This window comes from Mandrillus leucophaeus, unplaced genomic scaffold (assembly GCF_000951045.1).
Source record: "Mandrillus leucophaeus isolate KB7577 unplaced genomic scaffold, Mleu.le_1.0 Scaffold656, whole genome shotgun sequence".
In the NCBI taxonomy this organism is placed as follows: Eukaryota; Metazoa; Chordata; class Mammalia; order Primates; family Cercopithecidae; genus Mandrillus; species Mandrillus leucophaeus.
The window spans coordinates 224,265-245,990 of NW_012107097.1; the positions used below are offsets into that span (position 1 = coordinate 224,265).

The 21,726-nt window shown below is 54.8% G+C and overlaps 1 protein-coding gene across 1 annotated transcript in view; it reads left to right on the forward strand.

The window, feature by feature from the left end:
* KIRREL3 (kin of IRRE like 3 (Drosophila)) overlaps window positions 1-21,726 on the forward strand; it is a 142,174-nt gene that overhangs the window by 110,204 nt on the left and 10,244 nt on the right. Inside the window, exons 7-11 of the mRNA XM_012001243.1 lie at window positions 5,957-6,105; window positions 8,529-8,656; window positions 10,244-10,370; window positions 14,683-14,783; window positions 18,097-18,295. Of these exons, the coding sequence (XP_011856633.1) occupies window positions 5,957-6,105; window positions 8,529-8,656; window positions 10,244-10,370; window positions 14,683-14,783; window positions 18,097-18,295 (704 nt within the window). The remainder of the gene's footprint in view (window positions 1-5,956; window positions 6,106-8,528; window positions 8,657-10,243; window positions 10,371-14,682; window positions 14,784-18,096; window positions 18,296-21,726) is intronic.

Sequence of the window (21,726 nt, forward strand, 5' to 3'; positions counted from 1 at the left end):
TTTTTTGTATTTTTAGTAGAGACAGGGTTTCACCATGTTAGCCAGGATGGTCTCCATCTCCTGATCTCGATCTCGATCTCGTGATACCCCCGCCGCAGCCTCCCAAACTGCTGGGATTACAGGTGTGAGCCACGGCGCCCGGCCAAAGCATCCCTGTTTTTGTTTTTTTTTTTAACTTGTTTCTGCCTTGTGACAGAGCTTCATGAAGGCAGGAACTGCAATTTAGTCACTGATGGCTCTCAGCATGCGGCACAGCACATGGCATAAACCAGATAATCCTTAAATGTGTCTGACTGATCCAGTAAACACACAGGGCTGCTCCTCTGGGCGCCCTTCTGCCTGGGCACTGTCACTGCACAGGACTCTCAGAGACTAAGCAACCTTGGAGGCACTCAAGGGCAGACTCACCTCCTTTTGGGTGCCATGTGGAACGTGCCATGGCCCTGACTCAGCCTGATCTCTTTCCACCAGACCAGGCTTGGGGGTGGAGCCCAGGTGTCACCTCTGCCGTTGATCTGGGTCATTAAGATGCAGCATCTGCAAAGGCCAATGATACTAATGGTCCCAGCCTAGGAAATAAGCTGGCCTGGGGGAGTGGAGAACAGGGAAGACAAGAGGCAGTGTGGCCCCAGTGGGCAGAATGGAAGGCAATGGGCCACAGGGACAGCCAGGGATTCAGGTTGGACATGAGGAGGTGCTCCCTGCAGAGTGCACAATTAAGCAGCACTGGAGTCAGAAACCCAGGCAGAGGCAGAGCACACAGTCCCTATCTCCAAGGATATTTTAAAATAGGATGAATCCAACTGTTCTGTCCAATTTAACCATTCGCTTGACTGGAGTCAGAAGAAAGATCAGGTGACCTCCAGGGTCCCTTCTGAGCCAAGGACTCCAGGCTCCCTGGAATCATGTGGATCCAGCCAGGTCCAGGGGGCAAGTCTGGTTTGGCTGTGGTCTGGCATCTATTCAGAAGCCACTGAAGATACAGGAGAGGAGCCCGGTGAGACTTCCTGGCCCTGGGCGTCCACGCCGCACCTGCCAAGCCTGGGTTCCTCTGTACAAGTTCAGCTTCTCTCCTCTGTCTGCTCCCAGGTCTCTGCTTCTGTTCCCTAAACACCAGGTACAACATGCCCAGAAAACACCTGTCATGCTTGTTTCCCAGGGCAGCCCTTCACACTCACAGACTGCCCCGTAAGCACCCGATTCACCCTTACAGCCGCCCTTAGAATGCCTGTTGGGTGCCCCAGAGACCAGGACACACAACTTTCAACTTTCATTTCCCCTCACTGCCAGGCTCCGGTCACCTGGGGACCTAGCGATGGGTGGGCTGGACAGACAGCAGGGCTGCACGCCCTGGGACCTGACCCCTCCACCCCCAGGCCTGCCTTCCCCCACACACACCTGCCTACTGACCCGGAAAGGTTGAGCAAACACCCAGGAAACCAAGTGCTGGGCCCGATTCCCAGAGTCACCAACTTCACAAAAGCAGAACAGCAATAATAGGAAGGAGAAGAAGGTGGGAGGAGAAGAGAGGTCACTGCAAAGCACGTGTGAGAAAATGTTAATGACTGGTGAATCTGGGCGATGGGAGGGTGGCAGTTAATGGGACTATTCTTGCAACTTTTCTGTAATTCCGAAGTTTGCTTTTTGCAAGCTGAAAAGTTAATGAATAAGCAGAGAACATGCAGGCTTCCCTGGGCTACAGGTGGCCTGTGGGTCCTCCCTTTCATACTCCCCTGGAGCTCACAGTATCACAGCCAGCCCCTCCGATACCAAGCAGGAGCTGAGAGGCTGGGAGCGCAGGGTGCCCTGCAGAGACTCACTAGTTCTTACTGGTCACCTTCCCTCATGGCCTTCTGATTAGTGAAGGGCCCTGAAAACACCTCACTGAGGGGTCATCTCCCTCCAGGACTCCAGAGGCTTTCAGGGAGCCTTCCGGCCCCCAGGTTAATGCCAGAGAGCTGGAGTGGCCTGGGAAGGGAGGAGGTGGAGGGGCCACGGAGAAGGGAGGTGGTGGGCGCCTGCACCCACCCACACTCGCTCAGCCCCTTCACTCCAGCAAGGTCTCACCAAGCAGCCAGGTGTTCGGATACAATGTTGGGATCCACGAAGAAAGTCATAAGCAAATCTCATCACATAAGTACATTGATTTTTCCCAACTAACTGACAAGATTACAGGAATCTTTGTTTCTTTACTTTCATTCATCTTGATAACTTCCTCCCTGCTCTCACTAAGAGGCTGTCATCTCTGAAACTAGAGAGAACGCCCTCCTCCATCCCCGTGTCTGGGAAGGAGGCCTGAGTGGCATGAGGGTGTCACTGCAGATGCTCCCAGGGACCAGGAGCCCAAAGTGCTTTGGGGCCCTTTCCTCTGAGAGTCTCAGCTATCCCAGCAGATAGCGGGATGTGGCCCCCCCACCACAGATGAAACTTTGGGCTATTTGAGGACAACCTGGCTGCTGTGACACGCTGGGTCCCCTGATTCTGTGATATAAATAATCATCTTACATTTGTTCAGACCAAATTAGACATTGATTGGGAGAGGCTTAAATTGACTCCACTTTCAGAGGGGCTGGGAGAGGTGGGGAAGCAACAGTGAGTCGGGGGAGGTAGGTGGGGAAAGGGGAGGAGATGAAGAGAAAGGACAGGGAAGAAGAAACTGCACCAAAATCAGAGGAGGCACAAAGAGGGTGGGGCGGGACTTGCTCTTTAGCTCTTGGCCTGGATCCTTGGCCAACTGCCTGGATGCAGTGGTTTGAGTGTCTGTGTTTTTGGCAGGGACCCCTCAGAGGGTTTTTCAATGCAGGAGGGGAAGAAAGACCGGCTGGGCGAGATGTGAGCTGGGGGCTCTGTCGGCTGCGGAGGCACCTCCCCAGAAGGCCTGGCTTGGGCTCCTGAAGACCCAGCCCCCACAGTGGGCCCCTTCCTCTTCCTTCTCCGGCTCCCTCACCATGAGAGGAGAGGACAGGGAAGGCAGGGAACCTTGGCGCCTGGAGCCAGCAGCAGTTCTGCTGATAACTTGGGGCCAAGCAGGTGGGGCTTCCACCCTCCATGATGCTCCTGGTGAGGGGCCCTGGAAGGAAAGGAGAGGAGAGAGTTGCGTCTTCTCCAGGAAGCCCTGAGGAAGACGCATGCTTGGCCCAATCACCTGCGCCCAAACCCTCCAGCCCCAGCCCGGCACCCAGAGCTGTGAGCAGCCGGGGATCCCTGCCCTCCCAGCCCAGCCAGCTCCCCGGCTGGCCTCCCGCTGCATCCACCACCTGGCCCCCTCGCCTCAGCAGGGTGGAAGGAACTGCAGGGCTGGACACACTTCCCCAGCTGTGCCTGGAACTGAATTCATTTGCCGCAGGCAGGGGCCGGCTTGACTCTTAAGTCTGGTCATTAAATTAAAGTTAGAAATTGAAACGACACATGAGTTAACACATAATAGCTTACTGGGAAGCTCCTTAAGCTCTAAGGGAGCTATGGTTTGCTCTGTTGTTAAACTACAATTGTTATTATTAATTGTGTTCTTAATAATTACCCAATATTAATTTGCAATAACAACTGCGTGGTGCCAGCCTAGGTGTTCTGTGTGATGCCGAGAAACAGCCGTCTCTCGGGGCTGGATGGGCCAGACGGAGGCAAGAAGCTAATGGAGGGAAGGGCAGGAGACGGCATCTGTGGTGCCAGGAAAGACTCCAGGAATAAGATAAAGGGGAGGCAAAGCTGGGGGCGAAGACACTGCAGTTCCAGGGAGCAGAGGCTGCGGGGCGGCGCTTCTGGAGGCAACGAGCCGCTGCAGCTCAGGAAAGACAAACTCCCCGAAAGACACGTCACCGGCAATGGGAGGAGCCTGAAGAGAAGTTCCGTGGTTTCAAACACAGAATGTTGGCCAGAACAGGATTAAACCAGGGGAAACGAACTCTTTCCCTGGAGATCCGTAAGGAAGCCCCCAACTTCACATGCATATGCACATGCACACGCTCACACATGCACACGCCCTCACATGCACACGCCCACGCATGCACACGCCCTCACATGCACATGCCCACACATACACACATGTACATGGACACACACATGTATACATGCACATGGACACACACGCACACACTCACATGCACACATGCACATGAACACATTCACACATGCACATGACACACATGCACACACACATGGACACACTCACATACGCGGACACACATGCACACGCTTACACATGGACACTCACATGGACACACATGCACACATGCACATGCTTACACATACACACGCTCACACATGCACACACACGGACACACATATACACACATGCACATGCTCACATATGCACACGCTCACACATACACACATGTACATGGACACACACATGTATACATGCACATGGACACATGCACACACTCACATGCACACATGCACATGAACACATTCACACATGCACATGACACACATGCGGACACACATGCGGACACACATGCACACGCTTACACATGGACACACTCACATGGACACACATGCACACATGCACATGCTTACACATGCACACACTCACACATGCACACACACGGACACACATATACACACATGCACATGCTCACACATGCACGCACAGACACATATGCACACTCACACATGCACACATGCACACACATGCACACACGGACACACATGCACACACTCACGCATGCACACACAGAGACACACATGCACACACACATGCGCACATGCACATGCTTACATATGCACATGCTCACACATGCACACACACGGACACATATGCACACACTCACACATACCCACACACATGCACATACACATGCACACATGCACATGGACACAATGCCCACACTCACACATGCACATACTCACGAATGCACACGTGCACATGGACACATTCACACATGCACACACATGCACATGCACACACATGCACACTCGCACATGCACTTTCATATGCACACCTGCACACACACATGCACACACCTACATGTGTACACACATACACCCCTGTGAGGTTCCAGTGCTTCCTGCACACAGCAGGCTGCTGGGTCACTGGTCCAACAGAGGGGTCACTGCCCCAGAACCAGATCCAAAGCAAGTCAGAGGCCTCTTGTCCTCCCTTATTGTATGGTACCGATTGGCCGACAAAAGAGCCTTAAGACTCACATCCCCTCACCAATCCAGTGCTGATGGAGCCACTGCCTCAGAGGAGCAAAGCCAGGCTGCAAGGGCAGAGGCCAGGCAGGAAGAGCAAGTGTCATCTGGGGAAACTGGGAGGACTTTCTGGGGTGAGGAGGCACCATGCAGAACCCCATGGAGGCAGGAGGCAGAACAGGACAGGAGAGCTGAGAGCTGGTCGAGAGGAAAGAGGGGCAGCCAGGGCCACTCGCTCATGCCACTCCTCCTGATGGGTATTAGTATTCCACTGTTTGGATGGAAGATGGAACCCCTACGGCATACCTCTCCTACAGCTTCTCGCCTTGTCAGTGTGTGTGTGTGCATGCTCGTGCACACGTATGAGCATGCATGTAGGGGTGTGCTCCATTTGACCCTGGCCTTTGAGGTCAAGGACTTGGCCTCCTTCTTTTCCAAAGCGGCCCATGATCCAGTTCAGAGCAGGACAGTCAGCTGTCTGCCCACTGACAGTTGGATTTTCCATCATCTAGCCAGCAGATGGGCTGACCAGCTGAGTAATCCACTCACCCCCTCCAGAATAACCCACTTGTTGAGTGCCACTGACTGCCTGGTGACCACCAAAGCCCGCCACCTTCACAACTGCCTGGGTGGGAGCAAAACCAACTCCTTCTGAGCCCTTGAAGAACCCCCTCTGTGAAGATTCCCCTCGAGGGACCCCATAGGACCCCCACAACTTGCCGCCCACCCCAGGCTTCATTTTCCCATGGGATGGATGCATCCAGCTCCCAGAGGGTTGGCCTTGCCACTCAAGGCCCACATCAGCCCCTGGCCTTTGTTGCAGGTGGGCCAAGCGGGGCCAGATCATCAAGGAGGCATCTGGAGAGGTGTACAGGACCACAGTGGACTACACGTACTTCTCAGAGCCTGTCTCCTGCGAGGTGACCAACGCCCTGGGCAGCACCAACCTCAGCCGCACGGTTGACGTCTACTGTGAGTGCAGTGGTTCAGGTTTCCCCGGGCGAGCAGGCATCCGGTGGCTTCTGCTTAGAGCTGGAGAAACCAGGGCTTGATTCATTGCACACAACACAAGCTTCATGCGTCATGACGTAGGATGCTTTGCACTCAACAAAAACCTGCTTTGTGCAGTGTTTCATGTTTATTTCGATCCCCGTAATGACACCATGAGTCAGGGTCTTGGCTGGGGCTGCTATGACACGTTACCGTAGACTCGGTGACTTAAATGGCTGAAATCAGGGTGCCATCATGGTGGGTTCTGGTGGGGACTCTCTTCCTGGCTTGCAGGCAGCTGCCTTCTTGCTGTGGCATCCCATGGCAGAGAAAGAGAAAAGCAAGCTCTTGGGGCCTTTATTCCAAGGGCATTAATCTCATCATGAGGGCTCCACTCTCATGATCTAATCCCCCTGCTTCCCGCAAAGCTCCTCCTCCTACTACCATCCCACAGGGGCGAGGATTTCAACTTTCTCCCACAGGGAGAAAGACCCCAGACAGAGGAGGGGGAACCCAGGCACCCTCATGTGCCTGTCCCACCCTGAGCACATTCAGCCATTGCAGTCTTGCCCTGTCCTAAACCTTATAAGAAAAGTAGGTGGTCACCAACGTGCTGGGAGGGAAGGCACTAGAAGGGCTTTTCAAGCGGGCACAGTGGTACACACCTATAGTCTCAGCTACTCAGGAGGCTGAGGTGGGAGGATCACATGAGCTCAATTGCGGGGTTGACAGGGGACACAAGCATGCAGGCCATCATGGGTAGATATTATTATTCCCATCATCTGAATGAGGAGATGGAGGTCTGAGGTCACACAGTAAGTGGCCAAATGAGAACTGAACCTGGGCAATGACCAAATCCATTGCCCATCCACACATTCCACTGCCTTCCACTGAGGGGACTCATGGATATACTCTCTTTTTCTCTCTTTTTCTTTCTTTTTCTTTCTTTTTCTTTCTTTTTTTGAAACAGAGTCTCACTCTGCTGCCAGGCTGGAGTGCAGTGGCAAGATCTCTGCTCACTGCAACCTCTGACTCCCTGGTTCAAGAGATTCTCCCGCCTCAGCCTCCCGAGTAGCTGGGACTACAGGCACTTCCACCACACCTAGATAATTTTTGTATTTTTAGTAGAGACGGTTTCGCCATGTTGGCCAGGATGGTCTTATTTTTAGCAGAGACAGCTTCACCATGTTGGCCAGGATGGTCTAGATCTCCTGACCTGACCTTGTGATCTACCCACCTCGGCCTCTCAAAGTGCTGGGGTTACAGGCGTGAGCCACCGCGCCTGGCCCATCCCCTCCTTTCCACTGGAGGCTGGCAGGGACCCACAGCAAGGTAGCGCATTGCCATGGACTAACTGGCTGGATGTGTTCAAAACAAGCATCATTAGCTCATACACTGCCCCTTACAGTTTTAAACTCGCTTTTACAAACTTTAAAAAATCTGACCCTTCCCCTCTCCCCTGAAGCCTCTGAAGAAAGTGCTGTTACTCCCTTTTTACATCAGGGGACAAATCCCAGTCTCCTGGCACCAGGCTTCAGGCTCTGTCTGCTCCCTGGAAGGAGCACTCTGAGATCTGCCTGGCCAAGGCCGGACCCTGGGCCTGGAATCCCCCCACAGCCCCCACTGTGTAGACCAAGCTGGGTCTACAGGAAGCTCCAGACATGCTGGACAAGGCGGAGAGGAGCCTGCATTCAGCTCTTTAATGCTTAGGAGAGGGGTGGGAAGTGGAACCCAGGGCTGCTCTGCTGCAGTGGGGCTGACACAGAGACCGGAACAGCTGGAATAGGAGGGTGGCCTGAGAGCACTGGGTGGGAAACGCTGGGGGAGGAGGAGTGGATCACAAGAGCCCTGCCTCCATCACCCTGCATCTCAGAGCCCCCATCCCACCCCAGAGGTGCACCGGTCACTCGATTCCAGGTCATGAAAGCTGAGGCTGGAGGAGGTGGGAGCCAGCTTGAAGGCAGAGGCATGAAGATCCCAAGGGCCCAGACCTCCAGGACAGGAGGAGGGCCCTTGCCTGCCGCTGGGATGGAAGGGCTTCCCCAACTTTCTGGCACCATTTGGGATCCAAACAGAGGGAAGGGGATGAGAGCCCTGGGGGTAAATCCAGGCAGAACCTGGTCCCCAGCACCTTCTTCCCAGGCCCCACGCTGCCGACCACCTCCGTGGGCCCAAGAGAGGCAAAGCCTCAGGGACAGGGGTCTGCTCCCTACTTCCTGAGTCCCAGTCCCAGACCCCAGACCCCGCCCAGGCAGAGGACTAAAATGGAAGTGACTGAGGTGGCACAAGTACCCTGCTGCCTCCCTTCCCCCAGTCAAGGTCTGGGGGGGAAAGGAGGCAGCAGCAAGGAGGATCCCAGAGCTCCCCAGCCACCCAAACCTGTCTCCTTCTTCCCCGCATTGCAGTTGGGCCCCGGATGACCACAGAACCGCAATCCTTGCTCGTGGATCTGGGCTCTGATGCCGTCTTCAGCTGCGCCTGGACCGGTAACCCATCCCTGACCATCGTCTGGATGAAGCGGGGCTCTGGAGTGGTAAGTCTGCAGCTCAGACTTCGGGCAGCCCTGGCAGGGGGTGGGGGACAGTGGGGCAAAAAGGAACTGCTGCTCAGGCCTCTCTCACTATTAGACTGGGGGAGTCAGCCTCCAGTGTAAGCCACAGGGAGAAAGACCCCAGACAGAGGAGGGGGAACCCAGGCACCCTCATGTGCCTGTCCCACCCTGAGCACATTCAGCCATTGCAGTCTTGCCCTGTCCTAAACCTTATAAGAAAAGTTGGTGGTCACCAACGTGCTGGGAGGGAAGGCGCTAGAAAGGCTTTTCAAGCGGGCACAGTGGTACACACCTGTAGTCCCAGGTACTCAGGAGGCTGAGGTGGGAGGATCACATGAGCTCAAGAGTTTAAGTCCAGCCTGGACAACAGAGCAAGACCTTAAAAAAGAAAAGAGAGAGAGAGAGAGAGAGAGAGAAAAGAAAGAAATTTTGTAACTTCCCCCAAATAAAGCCACCCTTTAGCCTTGAACCTGGGCTTCACTTTCTTGTGTTCCTTTTTTTTTTTTTTTTTTTTTTTTTTTTTGAGGTGGAGTTTTGCTCTTGCTGCCCAGACTGGAGTGCAATGGGGTGATCTTGGCTCACCGCAACCTCCGCCTCCCGAGTTCAAGAGATTCTCCTGCCTCAGTCTCCCAAGTGGCTGGGACTACAGGCGCGGGCGACCATGCCCAGCTAATTTTGTATTTTTAGTAGAGACAGGGTTTCTCCATGTTGGTCACACTGGTCTCAAACTCCCAACCTCAAGTGATCCGCCCACCTCGGCCTCCCAAAGTGCTGGGATTACAGGTGTGAGCCACCGCGCCTGGCCTTTGTGTTCCTCTTTTAAGACTTACATATTCTTCAGTGCATGAGAGGCTGCCAGGTGTCCTCACATAAGAAGAAGCGGGCAGAGCCTCGGGTGGGGAAGCAGGGGGACCAGAAGGAAACCAACCTTTGTGTGGCCTGTTACGTAGCAGATACTGCACTATCCTGCCAGGCCCCACACATAGACAGAACGTGAGCATCTGAGAAGATAAGCAACTGACCAGACAGACACAGGTGTTCACTGCTGGAGCCAGGATTGGAACACAGACCAAGCTCATGCCAGAGCCTGTTTTCATCACTCCAAGCTATATCCCAAAGGGATCCTGAAAATGACTCTGAAAACAGGTCCAGGGGCTCTCAAAGAAGTTCAGCTGTAGGATCAGGTCACCCATGGCTAGCCTGGCAGAGGAGAAGCCACCACAGGTACAGGGAGGTTCCTGTAGGAGGAAGCCTGGAAGTCCCCAGGCAGGCGTCCCCCTCCTCCGGCACATGTACCCCCGCGTGCCCCCAGTCCACAGGGCTGCACCTGGGATGCAACATCCTCAGCCACCCGGGGCGGCCTCTCTGCCGGCAGAGTCTCCTCTGTACAGCCCACAGGCATTGTCTGTGCCAGGACATTTTTGGCCTCTTTCCTCCCCACCTTGCTTCCCACTGAGATGCCGGAGACTGCGTCAGTTACCCCAGGCCAGCCTCTCAGCTGCCCTGTTCCCAGAGACGGAGCGCGCCCCTCCGCCTGCTCTTGGTGTCTGAGCCTGCCAATTCTCCTAGGTCCTGAGCAATGAGAAGACCCTGACCCTCAAATCCGTGCGCCAGGAGGACGCGGGCAAGTACGTGTGCCGGGCTGTGGTGCCCCGTGTGGGAGCCGGGGAGAGAGAGGTGACCCTCACTGTCAATGGTAAGACCCTCACTGGGGTGAGCCAGGCCTGAGGGAGGGAAGAAGGACCTCAGGCATCTTGGCATTGCCCCAAAGGAGCTGTCACTGGCTCTGGGCCTTGCTGTCACCTCCAAGTGTGGGTAGATAGCAATTAGGTCCACCTCCTGGATTCCCTGTCAGACCCAGGCCAAGGGAGGAAGGGCCTGGATAGTTTTCTGGTCACCTCTCTTTTTGTTTGTTACCTTCGAAGGGGTCTCAGCCCTAAGACTGGTGGGTGATGAATTTTATCCTGGCCAGGGAAAAAAGCATCAGAGGTCACTAGGTGGCCAATGTATTTCATCCACTCACCATGGCCTTGGCCCATGAGAATTTTTTTTTTTTTTTTTTTTTTTTTTTTGAGATGGAGTCTCGCTCTGTGTCCAGACTGGAATGCAGTGGCACGATCTCAGCTCACTGCAACCTCACCCTCCTGAGTAGCTGGGACTACAGGCATGTGCCACTATGCCCAGCTAATTTTTGTATTTTTAGTAGAGACAGGGTTTCACCACCGTTGGCCAGGCTGGTCTCCAACTCCTAACCTCAAGTGAGCCGCCTGCCTCGCCGTCCCAAAGTGCTGGGATTATAGGCAGGAGCCACCTCTCCTGGCCCCATGGGAATTTAAGAGAGCATCTCTGCACCTCCTGACCAGCCTCTTTCCGTTACGTGTGAGCCACCCAGCCAGGGAGCCCTGTCACCATCTCCACGAGGCCACGTGTTCAGGGGCCCCCTCGAGGGCAGGAAGCATGTCTTATTATATATAATACAAATAATTACAGCAGGGGAGTCTTTTCACGGTGGGAATTAGTAGATGAATGACTATTACATGAAATGTGTAGGGACAAGGGTGTCAGACCAGGCCTGGATGATGGGGTGTAGACAGTCATGGAGAAGCTGGGACCTGGCTCAGGCCAGACCCAAGAAGGCTGTGGCACCAGGACGCAAATGCGGACATCCCTGCCCCATCAGGTGCTTTGGCCACAGGCAAAAAGCAAAGCTGCCAGTTCGACTCCTCTGCCATTTCCGAAGGCTCCCCCCAAACCTCTGTCATGCCCGCCGCCCTTTGGGAGGCCCCTGTTCCCACCATAGCCTGCCTCAGATGAAAACCCCAAAGCTCTGGGCCCCTGCAGGAACTGAGCCACCAACGTTTGCAGGGCATCTGGGTCCTGGCCCCAGAGCAGGGCCTTAGGGAGGGGCCAGCTGAGGTCTCCAAATGAGCTCAGTGGGCTTCAGCGTCCTCTCTACCCAGAAAGTCACCTGCTGGTGGCCTCATCGATTCCCTTCGCTAGAAAACCAAAATCAGCTTGGTGTCTCCTCAGCCCTCTCTGCTGTCCCCATTCACTAGCTCCCCCTACATCCCCCGGCATTTCCATTCCTCTCCCCCCACCCCAGAGCCGTGGCAGCCCCAGAGGGAGGCTGAGTCTACCCAGACCCCAGCACGTTCCCAGCCACCTGTCCTGGCAGAGCCCTGACTCAGAGCCCTCCTGCCTTTCCTGCGTGTCCCCAGGACGCCACCAATAAATTGGCACTGCAGGGCTAAAAATAACAGCATCTGATCGCGCCTCCGTATATCCATGGCAACACAGGCTGCAGCCTTTTCCTTTCAGCGCAGGTGTCTGACACTCGGCTCAGAGCTCCAGGCCCCAGTGAAACCAGCGGCCTCCACAGAGCCCGCACCAGCCAGGGCACTCGGAAGTCAGGCTGTCCATGCCTGCAGCCGGCTCTGCTCTGCTGGCCCCATGACCAACCAGCCCAGAACCCTCACGCCCATTCAAACACTCCAGGGCCCCCAAGCCTGGAGCATTAAATGAGCATTGGTGTTTCTGGGAAAAAGCAGGTGGATAAAGGAGGAGCTGACATCTGCCGTCACTTTAGATGTTCAGGCATTTCCAAGGGAGATATAAAGAGATTTGAGGACAGAATGCCCCCTGGGGAAAACAGGCCTGGAGGGACATTTCTCTTGGATGGGGAGGACACTGAAACCCAGTTCCTGGTGCTGACCAAGGTTGAATCTGCACTCTCCAGGTCTCTTTCTCTCCCCTCCTCTGCCTCCACCCCTGCCAGCACAAGCTCCCTGAGGCTTCCAGGCAGAGAAAAGCTGGAGGGATTGGAGGGCAGCAAAGAAGCTGCTCATTTATTTCTGCTGGACTAGGGTGGCCTCACACACCTGGAGGCAGGGGGATGAGTTCAGTGGCCCTGGAGAGGAGCCCGCCAGACCCTCCTGGGAGTGAACTGTCTGTCCCTGTTTCTGCAGAGCAGGCAGAGGGAGGGTGAAACCCAGTGGATGGGACCTGGGCATGGGCTGGAGGGAGCTGGTGCTATGAAAGCATTCAAATGAGATCAGGTTTTTGACAACTGCTGGCCAGCGCAGCAATCCTTTGGGAAAGAAATTGGCACAGACCTCAACCGATTTGGCTCAAATCAGGTATCTGCAGGAAGGGGAGAGAAATCTTACTAACCCTCACCCTGTTTCCCTTTATCCTGGTTTTTGTTTTCTTTTAAGAAGCAGATGCATTTGATGATGCCTTTTAGAATCCTGAAAACCCCTCAGGGAATTCCTAGCTCCTGGGAAGCACAAGGAAAAGGTTGTGTGTGTGTGTGTGTGTGTGTGTGTGTGTGTGTGTTGGGTTTTTGTTGGTTTTTTTTTTTTTTTTTTTTTTTTTTTTGTTTGTTTTTGAGACAGAGTCTTGCTCTGTCGCCCAGGCTGGAGTGTAGTGGGGCGGTCTTGACTCACTGCAACTTCTGCCTCCCAGGTTCAAGCAATTCTCCTGCCTCAGCCTCCCAAGTAGCTGGGACTACAGACTCCTGCCACCACGTCCGACTAATTTTTGTATTTTTAGTACAGACGGAGTTTCACCATATTGGCCAGGCTGGTCTCGAACTCCTGACCTTGTGATCCACCCGCCTCAGCCTCCCAAAGTGCTGGGATTATAGGCGTGAGCCACCGCGCCTGACCAGAAGAGGTTTTATCGTATCGTCACCTTTTAGTCCAGCAGCAAAACAAAGCACCATCCGGTCCCGAAAACATCAATCTCCTTATCTCTTTGGGTCCTAGACCTGTTGGAGCTGAAGGATTTGTAGGAAGGAGGGCAGCGCTCAGCCCATTCTTAAAGCCACGGAGGGTTCCCCATGCCCACCTCACGCTGCCCCAAGCCCTTTGCCTTCTCAGACTCAACAGAAGTCACCGGAGTGTCTCCAGTACCTTTTCTCCCTTGGCTGGGAGCTACTCATAGAAATGCAAATCTGCTTTAATTAAGGTGGCTAATAAACAGCAATTATGTTTGCAGCAATTTTTGTTTTGTTCCCAGCATAATTCTGCCTGTTCTCCAGATGCGTTGCTCCCAGCTCTCTTTCCTCTGGTATCTACCACCTAAGTCCCAACTGTTACCCCAGCGATTGAAAAGGGAGCATGACCGTTTCCGTCCCTACACCCATCCTTCAAACACCCAGCCCAGCCAGGAAGCCAGCAGAGCGAAGCTAAACTAGCGGCTCCTTTTGGCTTTCACGGCCAGGCAGGCGTCACACGGGAAAGACGTGGGTTAGGTAACAGGAGGAACTGGACAGGAGGTGCTGGGGAACAGGCTCCCCTCCACCAGGCAGACTCTCTTGGCTGTGCAATGTGGTGAATGAGACAGGTGCTCTCAGAACCTGACACCCATGAACATGTGCCACACTCTGTGATATAACATTGGGGTCCGTTTGGGAGCCATGGCCTCACAGCGTATGCATTCCACCCGTCCAGGGTGATTCCCGCCCTTAGGAGGGGGACATCAACCATTTCTTCCTGTTGGCCCGGCTGGCCGAGGACCTCCCGTTTGTTAGGCAAGGGCGCCCTCTACTGGATGTCTAAGGAATGGCTTGCAGGGGTGCAGCTGGCTGAGGCGGGGGGAGTCTTCCTTCATCCAGACACCTTCCCACCTCCTTTCCAGGCTTGCTACCTCCTCCCTAAAGCTTTCCCCGTCCGCCAGATAGAATTATTCTCTCTCCTCTGAAGTCGGTTAGCACTTTATCTGCACCGCTCCTGTAGTACCAAGACTCACCACCTTTTATTACAGTTATTTATATCTTCTGGGGATTCTGACTTAGAAGCATTCACTCATGATCCCTTGAGAGGTTTATGACTGAATGCCTAATTTATCTCTGAGTCCCTACCTTGCACTTTACCTTGCACATACAGGCCTTCTGCAAATGTTTGCTGAATGCTTGGATTAATGAATACACTTCTGAACTCACCCAAGAGGGCGCCAGCAGGGACGTGCCCTTCCCAGGTGCCTAATGGGACGCTGTCTCTCAACAGGACCCCCCATCATCTCCAGCACCCAGACCCAGCACGCCCTCCACGGCGAGAAGGGCCAGATCAAGTGCTTCATCCGGAGCACACCACCGCCGGACCGCATCGTGAGTGCTCCAGGGGCGGGCGGGGGCCGGGCCAGCAGCCAGACGGTCACTTTTGCCAATAGCTGGGTGGCCAGCCAGGCGGTGGCAATGCACACCTCCGAGGCTCCTTTTCCGTGCTGAGGAAAATTATACCTGCCTTGGCTGTCTTGGAAAAGCGTCGCGAAGACAAAATTGCAGGCCTTTCTCAGAATAGGCAGTGCTCTCCCAGGATTCATCGGCCGTTCTGCTGAGCTCTGACATGAACGGTGCTGACCAAATTCCGCATCCTAAGGGCAGAGGGGCACACGAGGGTAGTGGAGAGAAAAGACAAATGACTTCTTCCCTATCCTGGGCTCCAGGCCAGTATTTAGCAAAATCTTAGAGTGCAGTTAATAGTTAGCAACTCCTTTCTGTGCCTCCCTGAGTCCTCCTTGCCAGGTCTCCACGGCCTTTACTGTCCATGGTAGCCTGCCCTGTTACCTATCAATCATCCCCTCTAAAGTGACCATTCCAGTCTCCCTCTCTTCTTCAAAGAACTTATCCTTGCAATGCAGCTAAGGCAACTGAGGAGTCCACCCTCAGCACCTCCTACCAGGTATTTGCTTGCCTTTTTTTTTTTTTTTTTTTTTTGATAGAGTCTCGCTCTGTCACCCAGGCTAGAATGCAGTGGCACAATCTCGGCTCACTGCAACCTCCACCTCCTGGATTCAAGCAATTCTCGTGCCTCAGCCTTCTGAGTAGCTGGGATTACAGGCATCTGCCACCATGCCCGGCTAATTTTTGTATTTTCAGTAGAGACGGGGTCTTACCATGTTGGTCAGCCTGGTCTCAAACTCCTGGGCTCAATTGATCCTCCTACCCCAGCCTCCCAAAGTGCTGGGGTTACAGGCATGAGCCACTGTGCCCAGCCAGTATTTGCATTTTTTTAAAGGGAGGGTCTTGCTGAGTACGGAGCCTCATGTCTGTAATCCCAGCACTTTGGAAGGCTGAGGTGGGAAGATTGAGCCCAGGAGTTTGAGATGAGCCTGGGCAACAGAGTGAGACCCTGTCTCTACAACAAAGTTTAAGGTGAGGGCAGAGTCTTTTTTTTCCTTTCTTTCTTTCTTTTTGAGACAGAGTCTTGCTCTATCACCCAGGCTGGGTGCAATGGTGCAATCTTGGCTCACTGCGACCTCTGCCTCCTGGGTTCAAGCAATTCTCCTGCCTCGACCTCCAGTAACTGGGATTACAGGCACCTACCACCACACCTGGCTAGTTTTTTTGTATTTTTAGTGATCCAGGGTCAGAGCCTTGTACCCAAATCCATCTGAAACTGGAGGGATCTCAGGCATGAAAACAAAGAAAAGTGAGCATTTTATAGCACTACTGGGGGAAAACTATTATTTGTAGTAATTCCCAGTGTCTGGCAAAATCCTGCTAGAAGACTGCCCAGGGGTGGAGTGGGCAGGGCAGCTGTACCTTTTCACAAGACGGCAGTGCAGGGAGGGTGGGGTTGGCCCAGACATGGAGCAACTGAGGTCACTCCTAATCCGTGCATGCGGGGGCTGACACCCAGGCTGCACCAGCGGAAACTGTCATCCTGTAAACTAAGATATTATTAGAGTATTATTGCCGCTACACACTTTCTCAAGCATTCAGTTCATTCGCTTTCTGAAAGATTCACAAAAAAACTGCAAGAACTCACAAATAAAACTAATACCTATGCCTCGTCATTCATTTTACTCTTTAATGTTTTTAATTATAAATGTAACACAAGCTCATTGTCAAATATTCCATTCACTCTTGGACATTTTCACACCTTCTCTCCAGAAATATCTGATTCTAGGCCAGCGGTTCTCGCTGGCCCCAGGGGACATTTGGCAGTGCCTGGGGACACTTTGGTTGTCATTACTTGGAGGATACTCCTGGCACCGGGTGTGTAGGGGCCAGGGTGCTGCTGACATCCTACAGTGCCTGGGACAGCCCCACAGCCAGGAATGGGTCAGTCCAGCATGACAACAGCACCGAGTTTGAGAAACTCAGTCCCTCTCATCAGCCCTGAACCAGGGTGTGCGAGGCGCTTACACGATGAGGTGCAGACAGTGTATGTGGCCGGCTCTGAAAACTGTTAACCAGCAGCCCTGTAAACTAAGGTAGACAAAGGTGATCGCAGACACAGCTCTGTAGACACATTTCTCACACAGACATACAATGTCACACAGGTAGACGCATTCATGGGGCTGCTGTCCTAACTCACACCCGCCCAGGCAGCCGCAGTCCCAGGGGACACTTGTGTGGAGGCACAGGGCGCAGGCCAGCAGGGTGTCCACTCTGCCCCGAAGGATGCTCCCCAGGCCCCCTTCTGGGATGGAAAGACCCTCTGAGGATGCCTCGGAGTATGTGTGTGTGCTTGTGCTTGTGGATTGTGTACATGTGTGGTGTGGGTGTGTTGTCATGTATGTGTGTCATAGCATATGTGAACATGTATATCTGTCGGTGTGTGTACTTGTGTGTGTGAGCACATGGTGTGTGTGTATGTCATAGTGTGTGTACCTGTATGTACACATGATGGTGTGTGTATGGCGAATGCGTACATGTGTTGCAGTGTGTGTTGTGGTACATACATGCGTGTAAGCATGCTTGTATTGTATGTGGCATAGAGTGTGTGCATCTTGGTGTGTGTGTGCATGTGTACATGTATTTGGGGGAGTGTCTGTGCGTTGCGTGTAGATGTGGTATCATGTCTGCCATGTGTATGTACATGTCTGTATCATGTTTTTAGTGTGAAGTGTGATGTGCATGTATTGTGATGTGTGTATGCATGTTGTGGCATCTGCACATGTGTGCAGGCATGTGTGCGATGTGATGTGTGTGATTTGGTGTGTGCATATGCTGTGATGCATGTTTATGTGTGTTGTGGTACATGTACTTGCGTATGCATGTTTGTGGTGCGTGTGCACAAACCTGTGTGTATACACATTGGTGGTATGTGTATGTTGTGTGTATTATAGTGGGTGCACGTTTGTGGTGTGTGGTATGTATATAAATGTGTTGACCATGTGTGCGGTGCTGTGCATTGACGTGTTTGTGTGTTGTGTGTGCAGTGCACATGCATGTTTGTGCTGTGTGAGATGTTGTGCATGCACACGTGTGGTGATGTGTGTTGTGTGTGCACCTGCATGTGTGCATATTTGTGGTGTGTGGCGTGTGCGCCTGCATACATACCCGAGTGTACATGTGTTAGTGTGTGGCAGTGAGCATGAACATGAGCAGGGCAGTGGCACTGTGACTCTGGTGTGGGCGTGTCCTGGGCCCCTCTGGTGGAGTCTGCTCCTGATTCTGCACCCCTGGACAGGCCTGGTCATGGAAGGAGAACGTTCTGGAGTCGGGGACATCGGGGCGCTACACGGTGGAGACCATCAGCACCGAGGAGGGCGTCATCTCCACCCTGACCATCAGTAACATCGTGCGGGCCGACTTCCAGACCATCTACAACTGCACGGCCTGGAACAGCTTCGGCTCCGACACTGAGATCATCCGGCTCAAGGAGCAAGGTGAGAGCTGCCAGGGCCATGAGGGAACGATGAACGATGGAACCAGAGGGGCCCTCTCCTCGCCTAGGGCAGGGCCCAGGTGGCTGCAAGGTGGGCCAGGGCCCAAGGACAAGCCACAGTGCTCCTCCTGGCCGACCACACAGCCTAGCCAGCCGGAAGCCTCCTCAGCCAGGCTCTCGCTGAAGCAAGGGCCACTAGCCTCCACCAGGAACCAAGGGAAGCACACAGCTCAGAGTGGCAGCCCTTGAGGGCGATACTTCAGTAGGAGGTGGCCACAGCAATGAGCAGGCGGGTGGCAATGACAAACTGCCCAGCAGCCTCCAGAGGCCCTGGCTTCTGTGCCCTGCCCTCCACCGTGGGCCCTGGTCTGACACCAAAGTGCCCTTTGGGAGGTGTCATACCTGGGTGGAGCGTGGGATATACTGGCATGGGTGTGCTGGGAACCTGGCCCAGCCACAGTGAAGATGACAAGCCCATCCAGTTACTCAGACAGAAGTCCCACAGAGGGCACCCACTCCAAAGCTAAGGGGTCGGGCTTGTTTGTCCAGATCCCTAGGGTCGGGGGCTGGGCTCACACCACCTGCAGACCTAGGAGGCACAGGGACCCCTGTGCCCCAAAGGCAGCACTGGGCAAAGCAGCCGGGTGGGTGAGAAGGAGGAGGAAGAAGGTTCACCCCACTAGCCCCCATGCACTGACGTCCCAGCCCCTGGTCAAAGATGCTCAGATCTCCGGGGTCTGCTCAGAGCTCTCAGGCACAGACAGCAGGATGGGGAGCCTTGGAGGGGCCCGGAGGGGTGGCTCCGGAAGCTCCACCACAGCCAGCAGCAAGCTGGGTTCTGAGAGGGGTGGTCAATCTTGCCCTTTTGCCAGCAGCGGCTAAGCCATGGTGGACCAGGGATTCGTGCTCAGCTGGGCCTGGGCCTTTGGATGGGCCTCGGGCGCCCAGGAGGCCTCAGTCCTGGCAGTCTCTGACACCCTCTTAGGTAAAGGCCCATTCGCAGGCTGTCAGGCCCAGCAAGAGATTCTAGGCCAAGTGGGTGGTCTCAGTAGGGTCCCCAGGCCTCAGTGGACCACACCAGGATCACACCTATGGGTCAAATCACACAGTATCTCCCAACACCTCTTCCCTAATAGATGCTGCTTTGCATAATGCTTTGCACATAATTTGCATAATATCATCCACACATCATCCCAAACCTTCCTGGTCCCCTGTTGCCTACCCTCCATGTCTTCTCCTTGGTGCCCCCACCCCCATGCCCTCCCCCAAGTGTTCTCACCCCAACCTTCCCAGACCCCTCCGAGACATGATTTCTCTCTCTGGTCCCTCGCCCCTCCAGTCTCTAAGTCAGTCTGAATGAACTCCAAGTTCAACTGGGCTAGTCTGGATCTGCTGGGGGTCCCAGAGACATGACTGGGAAAGGAACCCCTCACCCAGTCCCCCTCAAGCAGCTAATCCCCAGTCCCACCCCACCCTGGCCAGCCAGGCCCTGGCTGTAGACGCTTGCTTTATTTCCAAACAGGTTCAGAAATGAAGTCGGGAGCCGGGCTGGAAGCAGGTACGGAAGGAGATGATGAGAATGGCCCTGGGCAGGGGGTGGGGGAAGGGACTTCTTGGCTAGCTGGGGAGGGAACCCAGCAGGGGGTAGGGAGGCCTGTGCTGGCCAATAATGTCTCTGCCCTCCCCCGTCCTGAGGGTTTAGTGTAGTCAGAGCAGCGGGGCGGGGGGTCCCAGCCATCTTGGGCCTAGGGACCCCAGAGACCTGTCTCCTGCCTGCCGCTGGAACCCACAACTCCTTCCGCTCTGGGACACTGACTCTCACTCTTCCCTGCTCCATTCCTTCCATCCTTTCTCCTTGGGAGCCCTGACTCCTGGCCTCTGGGGTCAGCTGGCCTCTGGGGTCAGCTGGTCCCTGTCCTGACTGCCTTCTGCTTCCAGGCTCTCTCCGACCCTTCCTACTTCTCCACATCATCACCAGCTTGGCCACTGCTTCCCAGGACACCGGGGTCCCCAGCCCCTGCTGTGGCTTGTGCATCCATGCTTGCTGTTTGCCACCCCTCCCTACTCCTGCAGTCCCCGTGGAAGTGTCATCTCACCCCAGGCTGAGGCTGCAGGGCAGCGCCTCCCTCCCCAGGCACACACAGCAAAGCAGTCATCATGGCCCCTGGGTGGAGTTGCTCTCAACCCCACCCCCAAGCAGAAAAACAGAAAAGAGAATCAGGACCAGCAAGCCAGGCTCTATGGCCATGCTGAAGACTTGAGTGGTCCTCCACCCTAGGCCTCCTGCCACACTGGCCCTGGCCCGTGTTACCTCCTCAAGCTCTACGTGGGATCCTCGTGCCCCTACCTCTGCCCCTCCTGGCAGACATGCCCCTATCAGAGCACCAACCCAGGGCACAGGTTGCTCACAGAGGCCCCTGCAGCCCACGCTGGGGCAACCCAGAAAGCTGCCAGCCTCCCGCTGCATTCTCCCCAGGTCCGTGCTAATGCTGAGGGTGGTGTCTCCTGTCTCCGTGTCTCCTGTGTCTGCTGACACTCATCCAGAGCTCCCTAACACCCTCTCCCCTCGGTGGCTGACTCCTGGTGCCCGGCAACCTCCTTGGATGGAGGGGAGGCTGAGCGGGGACAGCCCCTCCCTCCAGTCCCTCTCCAGGGGCCATGCAGGGAAGGCTCTGTGCAGAGAGGAGGGGCCTGCACATCACCCTAGGCCAAACCTGAGGGAGCCAGGCAAGGAAGGAACACACACAGGCAGGCTGGGGACTGGAAAGGGATGCCACCCCGGGGCGCTCACCCCCACAGGACCCCCTGCTCTCCCCCTGCCCACCTGCCCAGGGACCATTGTCCCGCTAAGAGGGCGCCCCGCCCCCAGCCGTCAGCAGCATGTGGAAACACGGGCTGGGGATCCCAGGATCGGAAGGCACCTTCAATGCCGCTGCCCAGCTCTCCACGCTGCAGACAAGGCACTGAGGCCCAGAGGTGTTAAGAAGCCTTCCATGGGCATACTTTGGCTCTGAGTTCTGCTGAGACAAGCCCTGTGTTTTTCCAAGGAAACTTACCAGGAATCTGAGGAGAAACCAACCCAAATCCATCCAATTCCAAAGCAGAGAGTCCATGAGCTGCCAAAGCCGTTTCCCTTTCCTCATGGAACTGAAACCCAGAGACACTGTCATCTATTGGGCAAGGCAAGCTCAGCTGAGTCCCAGCCCCTTTTCTCAGTCTGACTCTTGAACCAACTTGGGCACCTCGCGTTTCAACCCCCAAGTGTCCACCTCTTCCTCTTGGTCCCCTCCCCGTCACCCCCGCAGTTGTCCTGGCCACTAATCGGTAGGTAACGAATGGCTTCGTGTGCAAGTCCTGGGGTGGCAAAGGGATGCGCCAGCTTAACTAACAACACTGCCAGCCAGGGGCGCCAGCTTCCTCTGGCCGGAGGGC